At 35.6% G+C, this 16,351-nt stretch overlaps 1 protein-coding gene across 1 annotated transcript; it reads right to left on the bottom strand.

The window, feature by feature from the left end:
* Positions 1–854: 854 nt before the first annotated feature.
* LOC131019602 (pleiotropic drug resistance protein 2-like) lies at positions 855–7,798 on the bottom strand. The gene is made up of 20 exons (XM_057948189.1): positions 7,618–7,798; positions 6,719–7,211; positions 6,509–6,629; positions 6,218–6,306; positions 5,930–6,014; positions 5,558–5,848; positions 5,388–5,478; positions 4,389–5,289; positions 4,153–4,313; positions 3,939–4,042; positions 3,684–3,849; positions 3,494–3,598; positions 3,290–3,411; positions 2,872–3,204; positions 2,516–2,806; positions 2,345–2,428; positions 2,136–2,269; positions 1,847–2,074; positions 1,345–1,771; positions 855–1,277 (listed from the first exon to the last, which is right to left on the bottom strand). Exons 2-20 carry the CDS (start codon positions 7,123–7,125, stop codon positions 1,005–1,007), a joined length of 4,413 nt encoding a protein of 1,470 aa, XP_057804172.1. The 5' UTR covers positions 7,126–7,211; positions 7,618–7,798; the 3' UTR covers positions 855–1,004.
* Between the last annotated feature and the right edge of the window lie 8,553 nt (positions 7,799–16,351).

Below are 16,351 nucleotides of genomic sequence, written 5' to 3'. Positions count from 1 at the left end.
TATGGCACTAATAGTGTCATATGTGCCGTAACCCACACGCAAACCCAAAATCGATCAGCCCTAATTAAGGGCAAAACAATTTTTACACAAAATAAATGACCAAATTTTGTGTTTTTTTCGATTAGAGGCCAAATATTGTGTTTCCTTCTTCAAAATGGCTATTTCAAAAGCACTATCTATCAAATATATATGAATATTGTTATATATTATAAAGACAATTCTCAGTTTTAAGTCAATTTTAAAATTGAGTGGTAATTTTGTAGTTTTAATAAAATTGAAGGTTTATTTGTAAACTATGTTTTTCTTTTAATTTTTCTTTTCTTTATCTTCTTATTTTTTATTTTATTTCTATCTAAAATTATAAAATATTTAACATGCATATCAAATTAAAAATCAAGATAAGAGCTTTAATTCGATATATTTTATATAAACATTTGATTTAAAATGTAAAAGTTATATTTATTTAAAGTTTAAAATTTTAAAAAAAATTCTCCCTCCTCTCTAAATCAATCTATTTTTCAATTCTTTTTTTTTTTCGTCTTTTCATAAAATTAATTTTTATAATTGTGGATTCTTTTTTATTTTTTTATTTTTAAATTCAACTAAAATATATTTAATTAAAATTAATTTTTTATTATATTTATAAATTTGATATTTGAATTAATATCAATTTTATATAAATATAAAATTATAAAATCATTTTTCGTGAATTGCACGGGCGTAAATGTTAGTTTTATTTATATGCTTGAAAAAAGGGTTAAGACTTAAGATTGTTGATCTGATTGAAGAAAAAAGGTAAAGATCCGATGAATGCAGAGAGTTGGTCGTATAAGATTCATATTTCAAGCAAGCATAACACATAATACAAGTTTACAACATTCAACTCACAAAAAGACCAATTATCAAGTGTCGTCTTTACATGAAAAAGTGTTGAGAAATCTGGCAAAACAAAGTGTGTATAAAAAATGTGTATTCTTTACACTTGTAGATGTTGAGCAATCCCTTCACCTCCTTTGGAAGTTGAGGAACTTAATCCCGTAGGCGAAAACGAGGCAGAAGAGGATCGCCCAGGCAACATGTGCAGCAGCCACTACACCTAGGAAGTCATACCTGAATCCTAGGTAACCTTCCAGAAACTCCTTCACCGGAACCAGCTCATCGAACCCGGGCACCACCATCCCTTGGTCCATGTCACCCACCTGAGACGTGATGAGCCCGTATATCGTCCACGCCACCGGAGAGGCCCAGTAATACCATCTCCACCATATGGGAATTTGCTGAGACACAACACATATACACATTATTAATTAGCTATAGCTCAGTTGGTTAGAGTGTGCAGTTTACCGTTCTTGGGATGAGGTAGCCGGAGAAGAGATTCCAGAAGCTGAGGAAGAAGGACATGACGATGGCAGCAATCATGTAGTTGGGGGTGAGGGCAACGAGCATCATCCCGTACGAGGTGAAGTAGACGAAGCACATGAAGACGAAGAAATAGAACCAGAAGAACTTGTCCGCGCTCCAGTGGAAGCCAATCATGGAATACAGGATGAGGCTGTATATTAAGGTCTGGACCGACACATAGAGTGTCTCGATTGCCACCTGTGCGAATGCATAGGGCAACGGCGAGTACATCCCTGCTGCCTTCTCGCGGTAGAACACAGTCCTCTCCACGGCCACCACGGACTGGACAGCAGACGTATTCGTGCCACCAAGAAACATCACTGCAGAGTACATGGCTCCCAGCAGGTTCATCAGGTCTTGCTGCTTCGACCTATATATACACATTCCCAATAAATATGGATGTGACAAGGGAAGAGATAACAAATATTTGAAGAATTCCACTCACAGTTGCTCCCCCTTGTTCCAGAATATGACCCCGAATATGACACCGATGAGTGCTGTCATGAAGAATCTGATGGCATTATATTGAGGGTTCCTCCAATAAGACAAGTTCTGCTTCCAGAAGCAAGCTCTGCACTGAACAAAGAAGGACTGCGCGTATTGGGTCGGGAAATGCAGATCTTCTGAACCCGGTGCTGGACTACTCAGCTCTTTGATGAGTTGTTCATTCCTCCTGTCAACAAGATGGCGTTACCAAAGGGATGAAACGAGCAAGAAACGCCGTGCATTCTTACCGGTACAGCTCAGATTTGGAGTAAATTTCAGCAAAGTCGACGTTGAGTTGAGCTTCCATGGAAGGAGTGGTGACATCCAACATCCAAGTAGCTGGATTGTAGCCTTCTTTGATCTCAGGCACCCCAGGCACAGACTGCAGTATAATAATAACACCATGCTTAGATTTTTATAAGTAACTCTGTTTTGAAATTAGATACTAACTACTTACTTGAAAGTATTCCACCAACAAGCGAGAGTGATGGCCAAGAGGCCCTCCATAAATCACCTGCCCTCCTCTCTTCATCAACAATAGCTACACCACACCATAAGAGGCAAGCAGTTGAGAAACTCTACACATCCAAAGCAAAAGGGAAAGAAAATAGTTATGCATATATGATACCTCATCAAAGGCTTCAAAGATATCTATGCTGGGCTGGTGGATGGTGCAGACAACGGTCCGTCCAGTATCCACCGTGTTGCGCACAGTTCGCATCACAATAGCAGCAGCTCGTGCATCCAGCCCCGATGTAGGCTCGTCCATGAAGATTATGGATGGATTGGCAACCAGCTCCACTGCTATGGTCAGTCTCTTTCTCTGCTCAGTCGACAGACCGTCCACTCCGGGAAGCCCAACCAAGGCATTCCTCAGAGGATTCAACTCAATCAAATCCATCACTTCCTCAACAAACATCTAACACAAAACAAAACAACTCATTACACACAGTTAAAGAGATTAACTTAAGATGGCTTGCATACCTTGCGTGTTTCCTTGTTTACATCTGGAGAGAGACGCAGCCAGGCAGAGTAGACAACGGATTCATAGACGGTGACATGTGGAGAATGGATGTCTGTCTGCTCACAGTAGCCGCTGACACGAGCAAAAGTTGATTGGTTTTTGGGGTAACCAGAGATGCTGATACTTCCTTCGATGTATCCGCCTGTTTTTCTTCCGGCCAACACATCCATTAACGTGGTCTTGCCCGCCCCACTCACACCCACTAATGCTGTCAGCACGCCTGGCCTGAACGCCCCACTCACGTCTCTCAACAGTTGCAGACGCGTCTCTTCAACCCCGGCCTTCTTCATTCCCTGAAGAAATAGACAATACAGCCTTGATCAACTAGTGATGCATCTTTGCATTTGAATCATATCAGAAGAAAAGTGCTGGGCTTACAGCAGGCATATCAACGTAGTAGTTCACGTGATGGAATGCTAGTGACAATGGGGTGAACGGGAGCACCATTCCTTTTCTCGATCCATCCATAGGAAAGCTATTCCTAGCAATCATCTCTTTTCCTGCAGGCATGTTTCTCATAATTAGAAGAAAACTCAAAACTAGGAGCTTTTGCATCAGACTAGTTGTCATATGATATCAGACCTTCAACAACGGGAGCTGCAGAAGTTGAGCTTCCATCAGATAAAGGATTCTTCTTCTTCTTATTGGCATTCTCATCCGGGATAAGAGATTTCGAATCTCCAAAGGCTGCAAAGAAGTTTGAGCCAATTCGTCACAACAGACGAAGATTTCAGTGAGCAGAAAAAGAAAAAACAAGAGAATCCATGCTTACGCTGTAGGTAAGTCAGTGCCGCAATGAAGCAGAGGTTGAAGAGAATAGAGAAGGCGAAGAGAGCAATGACGCATATCCAGTACATATAATCCTCAACATACATGCCCCTCATCTTGAGAAGAACTTTGCCAACTGTTGGTTCAGCAAACCTCGCATCCGTGTTTGGCTGAGATGAAACAAGATAGCAAGATATCAATACAAGTGGAATTCGAATTGCAGATCACATTCTACAGATTAGCTAGCATGAGAACCTACAGTGCTCCATCTTTCATCCAGAAACTCGTTGATGGCCACAGCGTTCTGACCGTACATCATAGGAGAAACGTAAAAGCCCCAGATCATCCACGGCTCAATGTCGTCTGAGAAGTAGGATATAAACAAAAATGTCAAATCTGCAATCGCTTATATGATGCAGAGACATTTATTGAAGCTAATTCTAACTAATATAAAAACTTAAAACAACACTAACCTTTTGCAATGATAAAACCACCAAGAACAAATACCATTAGCAAAGTGAACGTGCCCAAAGTGTTTGCAACAACCTGTGTTCTTCCAAGTGCACCAATGAATCTGAATAGCGATAAGGCCATCTGATGCAATGCGAGAAATGCCAGAAACTGGCGGAAGAACCTGAAATGTGTCATGTAGAAACTTATTCCCTATTTTGAGAGAGAGAGAGAGAGAGAGAGAATCACAAGGACATACCTACTAGGTGCAGGAGCAAATCCAATAGTGTAATAGGTAAGAACAATCCATATCAATGATTCCATAATAGAAAGGGGGATTCTAAGTACCCAGATTGGCAAAGAAAAAGCCCAAGCAGGGTAGAACAGAGCATCCCTTTGCTTGAAGAACACAGGAAGTCGAAGAACTGTAAGAGCAAGCTCAGCTGTGCCATTAAACATCACATTGATGAGGCTGAAAAAAAGTGCTCCATAAAATTTCCCACCATCAACTAGCTGGCCAGACTTCATCTCTGTTCTAAAGAACACCGTGAAAGTAATTAATGACATCACGGTTATCTGAAATGTCTTAAACGCGTACAAGAAAGCATTTCGTTTTATCAGAAGCCACTCCCTCGACAAGCTTGCCTTGAAGAGCTCCATGTTGGATATACCATATTTCTCAGTGACCAACGCAGCAGGATGGGTTTTAGTTCTGTCATAAGGGACTGCAAGCTCGTCAAAGATCTTCTGCCCGATGTGGAAAGTGCTGAAGCGTTCCACAAACTCAGCCACAGAGACATATTGGTAAGGCTCGCCTTTCTTGCACCAGTACTGCTCTTGATCCTTTGCTGAAGTGACTTCCTGTAGAAAGTCTGCCACGCCCTTTCTATCCGGACACTTGAATCCAACGCTCTCAAAGAACTCAAGGATGTTCTCACGAGGGCCTTGATAGACAATCTGCCCTTCTGAAAGCAGGATAATGTCATCAAAGAGCTCAAATGTCTCTGGTGCAGGCTGGAGGAGAGATATTATCATTGTCACATCCATCACATGAACCATCTGTCTCATGTACTTGACAATTTGAAACGTCGTTGAGCTGTCTAGACCGGTTGAGATCTCGTCCATGTAGAAAACTTTTGCTGGCCCGACCAAAAACTCACCTACATCAGCCCAAAACACACAACTCAATACATTATTACAATGCAATTGCAGAGAGAAATCTGTAGCTGGGATCAAGTTGAAAAATTGATCTTTTTACCAGTTGTGAGCCGCTTCTTCTGCCCACCAGATATCCCTCTTCTCATCTCATCTCCCACCAATATATCAGCACAAATGTCTAATCCAAGAATCTGCAATCATAAAAGTTTACCTCAATGCTAAAAGGATTACTTTTTTATTTGGCCTTGTTTGAAATAACCAGAAGATAACCTTGAGAACATAGTCAGTTACTAGACTGGATTCTTGGCCAGCAACTGCAGTGGCTTTCATGAATGCATCTATCTCAGGGTCGGGCTTGATCCCCGCCTGCTTTTCTCGCCTGGACAGCTCTACAAGGAGGTCGTATCTGGTTCCAACTCCCAAGCAACGTCCTGAGAAGTCTAATGTCTCCCTGACAGTCATCTCCCCGTGGTGAAGATCGTGCTGGCTGATATAGGAGCAAGTCCTCTGAGGAACGAACTCTGACAGTTCGTGTCCACAGTAAGTGATTCTTCCGCTTACCTACCATTGAAAGGCAAAGGGAACGGTGACTTTGGAGACGAAGAAAATGGCTATTGAATAACAAGAGGAACCATCACATACCCTAAGATCTTCCTCCAGCTTCCCGGCAAGAGCTTTGAGCAATATCGTCTTCCCAGAGCCCGGAGGTCCAAGAAGTAGTGTCATCCTAATACAATGCACAAAAGAAACAGGTATGGTTTAGATTTAATCAAATGAGTCAACTGGATTCCTTCTATAAATAATGATGAAACTTAAGGTGTTTGGATGAAATTGGCAAGACAACATATATTGATGTCTCATTTTCACTTCCACTGTTACATAGGTGAGATCAGCTTAAAGTTTAAAATCTTTGAGTTTTAGTAAGCCAACCTTGCAGGTCTCACAATTCCGCTGACATCATGCAGTATCTTGATAGACTTTCTCTTTGAAGGAATAATCTTAATTTTTTCAAAAATTCCCTGCAGACATAAACAAATTCCTGGTATAAGAAACTGATTTATCTCCTCAGTTTTGGAACTGTAATTGCAGCAAAAAAAAAATGAAGAAGAAACTAAAGGCTCTTAGATTAAACAACCTCAAATTCCAATCAATTTATGGAATTTATATATGTATGTATTTAAAAGTAAACACAAGAAAATATTAAGAATCAAATCCAATCACCTCCAACATATTCAGTGTAGAGTTCCACAGAGTTGGAAGCGCCCTCGATCCAACATATGTATCTCCATCAACGGACAAATGCTCATAGCGAACTTCTACTTTTGGAACCTCAATTCCAACCCTACACAAACAAGAATCAGAGCTTCATATCTCAGTCAAAGCTGAGAGTGAGATAGAGAGAGAGATGGAGAAGTGTTCTTAATGCCTCACCTATCAGTCCTTTCTCTCACCCTCTGCAGAAACCTCTCATTATCATCATCAACCGTTTTAAGTATACTATCCATGAGGTGCTTCTTTTCTTGAACCCCCATATTGGCAAAATCAACCTCCTCCCTCACAACCTTCCCATCTTCCATAACTTGCTTCAAGATCCCTTTCCTCGTCCGATCATACGTCGGCATCCTCTCAATGGCCGCCCACATGAGCTCATCTTGATCATCATACTCCCTCCCACTCTTCTGGAAAGCATCCTGCCCCGGTGCAGTGAAAACCTCCCTCACACTAGCCGAAGCCCAACTCCTCGTGCTCACCGAGGCGAAGCTGATCCGCCTGCTGGCTGATCCACGGCTGAGGGACCTCGCCGCCGCCCTCTCCTCAGCAGCATGCGGCGACGCCATCTTCTTCTAACTAAAGCTCACCCCTTTTCACTCAATCACAATATTTAGCCTCAAAACGACTGATTTCATCGACTTCTACATGAAAGCTGCAGAGCATTCAGCACGACATATTAAGACCATAGCATACAGTACACAGCCAAAAAGCTCTCAGCATCAATTATTTTATTCTTTCTTTACAGTATCCCAGATGCTTAAGATTTCAGCAAAGCCAATTTGGAATACCAATTATGATAATCGTCAAGCATAAACAGCCAAGTTTTCTTTCATTAAAGCTAATGCTGAATTTAATACACAACCATGGAAGAACAAAGTGGCAGATAATACTAGTTTAATCCAACCATATGCAAAAAAACAAAAAAAAAAAAAACAAAAAAAAATCATTCTTTACTTGAATTCCGAGAAAAGAATCCAACCATAAAACAAAATTCAAAATTTTGAATGTATCCCATATGCATTTAAATGGTACAGATCATCATGAATACGTTAACTTACAGAGAAAAGAGAGAGACCATGAAGAGCTGCAGAGCCAATAACTACTTGTCTACTATAAAAAGAGACTTCTACTTTAGTTGTACGCTTGATTTTTTTCACACAGTAGAAGTATCAGTGTGTGTACACTCAGAATAAAGTTTGTTCGATAGTAGCAGCAGCACTTTGATTAACCTTTTATTTATATATAGTACTCCCTCTGTCCACGAAAAAGTGCCCTACTTACCCCTTTTTTTTTGTCCACGAAAAAGTGCCCTGTTTACCTTTTTGTACATTCATACCCTTTACTTTTCAATTTATTTACAACTTATGTCATTAATAAATCCACACTTTTATTTAATCTATGCAATTAACCCACACAATTAATCCCATTTATTTATTTATTTTCTTAATTTTCAGTTTATTTATTTATTTTCTTAATTTTCAGTTTCTTTATTTATTTATTTTCTGAATTTCAAGTTTATTTATTATTATTTTTGAATTTTTAGTTTATTTATTTCCAGTTTATTTATTTATTTTCTGAATTTTCAGTTTATTTATTTATTTATTTATTTATTTATTTCCAGTTTATTTATTTTCCATTTTATTTATATATTTATTTTCTGAATTTTCAGTTTATTTATTTATTTATTTTCTGAATTTCAAGTTTATTTATTTATTTATTTTTGAATTTTCAGTTTATTTATTTCCAGTTTATTTATTTATTTATTTCCAGTTTATTTATTTATTTTCTGAATTTTCAGTTTATTTATTTATTTATTTATTTCCAGTTTATTTATTTTCCATTTTATTTATATATTTATTTTCTGAATTTTCAGTTTATTTATTTATTTATTTTCTGAATTTTCAGTTTATTCATTTATTTATTTTTGAATTTTCAGTTTATTTATTTTCCAGTTTATTTATTTCCAGTTTATTTACTTATTTATTTATTTATTTCCAGTTTATTTATTTTCCAGTTTATTTATTTATTTATTTTCTGAATTTTCAGTTTATTTGTTTATTTATTTTCTGAATTTCAAGTTTAGTTATTTATTTATTTTTGAATTTTCAGTTTATTTATTTTCCAGTTTATTTACTTATTTATTTATTTATTTCCAGTTTATTTATTTATTTTCTCAATTTTCAGTTTATTTATTTATTTATTTTTGAATTTTTAGTTTATTTATTTCTATTTTATTTATTTATTTATTTATTTCCAGTTTATTTATTTATTTTCTGAATTTTCAGTTTATTTATTTATTTCCAGTTTATTTTTTTCTATTTTTTTATATATTTATTTTCTAAATTTTCAGTTTATTTATTTATTTATTTTCTGACTTTCAAGTTTATTTATTTATTTATTTTTGAATTTTCAGTTTATTTATTTTCCAGTTTATTTATTTCCAGTTTATTTACTTATTTATTTATTTATTTCCAGTTTATTTATTTTCCATTTTATTTATATATTTATTTTCTGAATTTTCACCTAATAAAATAATGCCAAATAGTTAGTGCAAGATTAGTAAAAGTAACCACAATACATTAACACTACCCTTTTAGTCTTTTACACCACCTTTACACTACCTTTTTCAGCTTTCTTAAAACCCGTGCCAGCACCCAAATGGGGCACTTTTTCGTGGACGGAGGGAGTATATATATTCTTTATATTTTGTGGGACAAGTGACAACTCAAGCTTAAATGAACCATCACAATAAACTAAATTAAACAAATCCCTCTCATCCGAGGACCCCTACGCACCCTCACTCAGCCATTAAGCAAACATCAAGAATCGTTTCAAATAGAGCATTTCATACCGTAGATAAACTGCTTTAGATGTTGACGAAATCGTAGAAGTCAGCTTTTTTTTCAAATGATTTTATTGTATTACTATGAATTTAGATAAAGTTTTATCCATAGCGGTAGGGACAATGGCTGATGGCTCAAGGATTCCTCGAATTTTCCACGTTCAGCCTTCTAGAAGACTGCGATAATGCTTGGAAAATAATTCTTTTTTTAAGAAAATAAAAAATAAAATAAAATACCTAGAAGAATAACTAGTTAACTAGGTATGTAAAAGCAAACAATAAAGTCATAATTCAAAATAATTAATTTGAAAAGAAGCTTCGAGCAGTTAATCTATTTGAATTAATATTGACTGCGGATTCAGATATTTAAGTAGAGGACATTGGAGCGCAAGAAACTAGTGGTTTGTAAAAATTGTTGTTAAATTGTCTTTGTCGACAAAATCATAGTCCATCCGTCCGTCAAGATTATGTAAAATTACTTGAGCACAAGATTTAATAAAATTGATGATGATTTTGATGTAGTGGAAAAAATGTCTCACCACTTTATGAGATGTGTGATTGAAATTGAATTTGGGATGAGTTTTTTGTAAATAAATAGTTAGTAAGGATAAAATATTAAAGAGGATGGCGAGACCATTGTCTTACAAGGAAAGTGATGTAATCTTGGCGGACGCCCGATATAGTAATTTTTACATAATCTTGGCGAATGGGGGACAGAAAAATATATTGTTAAAAAATATATTACAGTTGCATTTACTTTGATGGATAAATTTATCATTGAAAAATGAGGGATAATATTATCCATCCTTGAAGTGAAAATAAGGAAGGAAAAATGATGAACTTCTCTTTTGTGTCAAATGTTGAAAAAGAAATGAGACATTTAAATGCATAAATTTTTGTTATCCTCATTTTTCAATGATAAATTTATCCATCAAAGTAAATGCACCTAAGGTATAATATATTCATGTGCATATAAATGTTTCTTTGTAATAACATAGTGCAACTTAGTTAATAAAATATTTTTCTAATTAATAAATCAAGGGTTCAAATAATTTAACATGCATGAGTGTAGATGTGTATTTTAATTGTCTATAAGTTGTAATTTACACAAAGGAATTAAATGCTTTTATTTACTTTTGATTATATATTATATGTACAAATAATTAAGCACTATAATAAAATTATTTAGTAGTGTCACAATTTTAATAACATCAAGAGTTGTGTCAGAAGACTTGTTATATTTTTAAATGTAACGAAGTTTAGCTACACAAACACATGTATTTATATACTTTAATTGCACATAAAAATTTGTATAAATTTACATTTAAAAATGTCACAAATTTCGTGACATTTATTCATATAATAAATCTTATGACATCCAAAATTATCTCAAAATATTTTATTACACATATATAACTCTCTCTCTCTCTCTCATGCAATCATAAATATTTATATATACGCATAAATATTATATTACTTTTAATTATTAATAAAATTACATATTTCTGAAAATAACTAATTAATTATAAATTATATTATCATGAAAAAAAATTACTACTCTTTCATATGTACATGTCATAAAAAATAACTATACTTTTACATATCACAAAAATAGCAACACATTCAAATGTTACTAAATTTAGTAACATGTTTTTACTTTTGTGACACCCATAATAGTTACTCAACTATAACATGTCACAGTTTTAAATAATTACATTTATAAGTGTCATTATTCACTATTGGAACATTTTGTTATAATGAAGTTGCATATTAAAAATTAACTATAACTGAAATAAATTTGATGGAAATACATTTAAATCAACAAATTTTTATTTTGTAATTTCATCACATATATTTTCTTAGACGTATAAAATGCACGTAATTGAAGTTAAAGAATTAAAAGAGTAATAAGTATATATATATACGAATATTCGACATAGCACCACACGCGTCGAATGATCAAGGCTGGTTAAGTATCATAATCCCCTACCCTCAAAATTCGAATTAATCCCAACAACTTTACATAATTACATGTTTATAAGTTATAACCAACCAATTGAATGCTTTTAAAATTTAATGTAAAAAGAAATTTAAGAGAGCCCATTTTGTCAAATTAATACAACTCTGTCACCATCAATTTTAAGACTAACTATTGCGGCGGTTAAATGTCTGTAGGTCCCAATACTATATCAGTATAGTTGTCCACACTAGACGTTTTCAAGAAAAATAAATTACACTAAATTTTTAATTATAAATACATTTAATTATAGTATAAATTTAATATATCACTGAATTTTGGAGTACCTTTATTTTATTAAAAACAAATAATTAAACATATGGCTATAGATGCAGTTTTCAATAGACTAATTCTAGTTACAACTTGAATTATTTAGGTGCGTAGCAGGTAAATTTTGATTGCAATGCATGGCAACTAACCACGTTGAATATTCTATACTAATATTTTAATATTTGATTACGGCTTAGACTTTGCTACATTAAAGTTCAAATCATTCGGCTGTAGAAAACCGCACACGATTTTTGATCAATTTATTGGCTGCACTTTGGTAATTTATATATTGGCATTAACCCATACTATGATTAATTGTCGAATAAAAATTATAATCACAATTATAATTTTCACTTGTTGTAATAGCAAACTTTTCATTTCTCTTAATTATGACACCCTTAAGTTTGTAAAATAGCATATGTCGAGGTGAATTTAATTGTGTGTATATATACTCACCGAAAAATATTATGGGGTGTTATAATTGACATTGTATAATTCATTTTTTCCAAATGTGTAAATGCTACATATATGAAGTCAGCACATTCTCATAAGTGAAGAAGAAAAAAATGAAAAAGAAAATTACATTGTATGTACACTTAACAGAGATATAACCAAGTTGGAAGAATAATACAAAATATTTTTGTAAATCAAGTCGAAAATTCCAAGGTCGAGTTATGACCTTTGGCTTTGATAATTCAAACATCACTACTTGTCACGAACTTCCAAAAAAATATCACCAAGATTACAACATTCTTGGATAGCATCCAAAGGCTGGGTGCAAAATATAGCCAATATTCATAATAAAATATTTACCTAAGTCGTTTTAAATATATTTCAATGGGTCCATATGTAATGAATGCGGATTAATATCAATATTTCACGGGTGCGCCAGCTTCGAAAATAACATTTCTAATCAATGAATGCAAACCATATTTCTTAATTGATGTCGCTTTGTTTGGTATTCTTTATATCAATCTTCTTTCTGTATGTAAACCTCGGTATAGTCCATTATGGAAAAGCTGGTATATTTTATAATGTTTTAAATTCATACATATTGAAGTAATTAAGTACCCAATATTTGGTCCGTGTCATATAAGAGTCTTTAATTTTCTGGGTATATTTGGTGTGAGGTCATTGTATATGAGTACAGAATTCTAGATGAATGAAATTGTATATTAGACGGTTTGGTGTCACATGATATTCCCTCTCTTATAATATAAATGTCTGAGAATTTCGACACTAACAACTTTTAAAAATCTTATTGATCAAAGAGCTCCCTAAGAATAATCTTCCCCCTATTTAGGAGATTAGCATCGTTATTTTATTTCTACTCATGTTATTTTAGGCTTGCGAGTGAAAGACGTTTGTTTACCTCATTTTTTTGCATATAAAATGATATGAAATAGATACATTTATTTTGGTGGTGATCTGTCGCCATAAATTAATTATTCCATACGCCTACGTGCATTAGTTATATATATTTTTAAGGGTTAAGGTGCAGATCCACTTCTGAAGTGGAGGAGGTCCCTAGAGCATATATAGGGGTGAGCATTCAGACGGTTTGGGTTGAAACCGAATCGAACTGGAGCAATCTGAACCCAAATCGCCTTAAAATTTTCAAACCAAACCAAACCGTTTCACTTGCCAAAATCGAACCAAACCGAACCGTAAATTTTCGGTTCGATTTGGTTCGGTTCAATTTGGCATAAACCATTTCATTTTTTATTTTTATTTTTTTATTCAAAAAAAATATAATTACAATTACAAAATCAAAAAACATATTGTAATTTTTTCTCACATAAACCACCGGCCAAATCATCCATCAAACCCAACCACCGCGGATGCTTGCCAATGTGCACCCTCACCAACCACACGTAAAATAGACGATACACTCGGCGACGGCGAGGTAGGCTTGGGCGACGGCGAGGCTCAGCCGGGCCTAGGCGACGGCGTCGTGGGGCGGCTAGGAGCCTGGGACCTGGGCGACGTCGCAAGTATCGCGACGACAACTCAACATCTAGTGGGCTCAGCGGGGAGGGACGGGGACCTGAACTGGAGAGGCTCGACGCAGAGGGCGGCGCCGGCAGGGGCCTCGAGGTGGCGAGTATGGGTGGGGATGGCAGAATAGGGTGGGGGCAGCGGGAACTCAGCAAACCCTAGCTCTAAAATGAGGGGAGGCAGCAGAATAGAATTAAGGGTTTGAACTTTGAACTTTGAAATCTAAAACAAAATTCCTAATGGCTAATGTTTAATAATTTAATATTAATTATTTATAAGATATATAATATATTATAATAATTATTAAATAATTCGGGCAGGTTCGGTTTAGAAACCGAATCGTTTTTTCCAAACCGAAAATTGGCGGTTTAAAATTTTTCAAACCAAATCGCACCGTTTTATCTACAAAAATCAAACCAAACCGCCCGATTTGGTTTGGCTCGGTTCGGTTTGAAAAAAACGGTTCGATTTTGCTCAGCCCTAAGCGTATACCTCCATTTTCGACCTTGACCCAAATACACCCTTAGAGTCCATAAAATATGTGCATTTAAACACTTAGCCCAAATACACCCTCAGAGTCCATAAAAAAGGTGCATACCCAATGAATAAACGGTCGTTTCTCGCCGTTTACTTAAGTTTTTTTTTTTCTAGTGGGACCCACTATCCACCACCATCCCTGGTGCGTCGTTTTACACCAAAAATATATGGCAGTCAGCCGGTATGCCCACACTGCGCAGACAGCAGTAAGCAAGATCGTCTCCCAAGGGACTAGCGAGAATTTCTCTAATTAAAGCCTGCAAGTAACCCATGAAATTTGAGATTAAAATTGATAAAATACTAAATTTAAAATTAAATAAATAAAATCCAAATAAAACAATTTTTCCAATTAACCAAAAGATGAATAAAAATCCAACAATTAATAAAAGAATTTCAGCAATCAATTAAGTCCACCCTAGCTTAATTATTCCGATCATCGATGCAAAAATAAATTTAAATCATGCAAACAAACCAATTATAACCACCGAAGATGCTTCTGACGTGATCTTATTTCTCCTTAATTATTCGGTAACCAGGAAGACGCTTCACTAATTACTACCCTAATCGACTGACAACCGTAAGAGACGCTCTATAGGTTTAATGAGCCGACAACATTAATATCTAGATAAACCCGATTCAAAATCGATAAACTCTGACGCATGATTATTGAATTAAGACTGTTTTTCCCTTGACCCCGATGTGTCAATTTACCACTAATCAAACTTAAACCACAATTACGGATGGCCGGTTCAATTGGCTATATAATTAATTCTAACCCAATAAATATTTGCAACTATCTAATGGATTAACACAATTAATATCATTAAACATGGAGAATCGCAGATGCAAGCATAAAAAAAAGTATAAGAACAATTAGATCTCACAGAATAATTTTGCTAGTGCTTCCCTAATCGTTGTCGGAATAAACGAATTTAGCTAGAAAACATAATTAAATAACACAAGAAATAAATGAAAATAAATTGCAAAGAATGATGAAAGAAAATAAAAAGAACTTGAATTGAACTCCAAAACTTGCGTCCACAATCTGCCGTCAAAAATTGCGTCTGGTATATGATATGTGTGTCAAAGTGTGCTGACTCCTAATATATACTAAGAATATAATATTTAACCTAATATAATTAAAACAACTTAAAGTGGCGCATAAGCCATGAGCCTTAATAAAACCTAATCTAATACTAACTTTAACAAAAAGTGGCGCAAGGCCTAGCAAAAGAAAATAAACGGTCCACTAACAAAAAGTCAACTGTTCCAGCCCATAATATAATCTCGTCAATTCAGTCTTCACTCCATGCAATCAAACCACGCCCAGGCAGAATGGGCACACCGTCCAGCACAGGTGTGACAGCTTCCAATCTTCACTACTTCATGCTTCAAAATTCTTCTCAAAACCAAATATTTTCTTCAAAACCTATCAAATACCATCAAAATTCATATAAGACCATAATTCATATCCAAAAGATGATATTTAACACGAATTAAACATAGAAATCATACTAAAATTCCTCAAATAAATGCGTATAAATACGCCTAATCAATTCCCCTCCCCCACAACCTCTCCGCAAAACCCTCCGGCACTGTCGCCGCCCCTTCCGGCGACCTAGCAACCCAAATGAATCCGACCTCATCAACCATCTCCAACCCTTTCGCAATCTCCACCATTTCCTTCTTGCTCGTGAAATTTCCACTTTAAAAAAAGACGTACAAAGTCGAGCCTCTCTCTCTCATGCTCAATCCCTCCATTATCTCTCCACCGCTGTCTCCGCCATCGCCGCCATGCCTGATCAAAGGACTGATAGCAATGAGCTTTCTCTCACATACCGTAGAGAGACAATCCATGTACTTCCCTTCAATCCCTCTACAGCTCTTGACCAATCCCCTCTTCTCGTGCTCTCGCAAACTCAATTCCTCGAAGGGGAAATAGTCAAAACTCCCATGCGAGTGCCAGTGATGCAGGAGCGATCCCGCCGCCGCGCTGCTGGTGAAGAAAATAACGGCATGGATGCCTTCCGCCGCTGCGAGCTTCGCCGCCCACAGCTACAGAACATCATATATCAGCAAATTAGGACTCAAATTCGACAGCAAACTCAAGAAGCTTGAGCTCGATTGC

This window comes from Salvia miltiorrhiza, chromosome 1 (assembly GCF_028751815.1).
Source record: "Salvia miltiorrhiza cultivar Shanhuang (shh) chromosome 1, IMPLAD_Smil_shh, whole genome shotgun sequence".
Taxonomy (NCBI): Eukaryota; Viridiplantae; Streptophyta; class Magnoliopsida; order Lamiales; family Lamiaceae; genus Salvia; species Salvia miltiorrhiza.
Note: the sequence above shows the minus strand (reverse complement) of the source record. Positions and strands in the feature narration are given on the sequence as shown.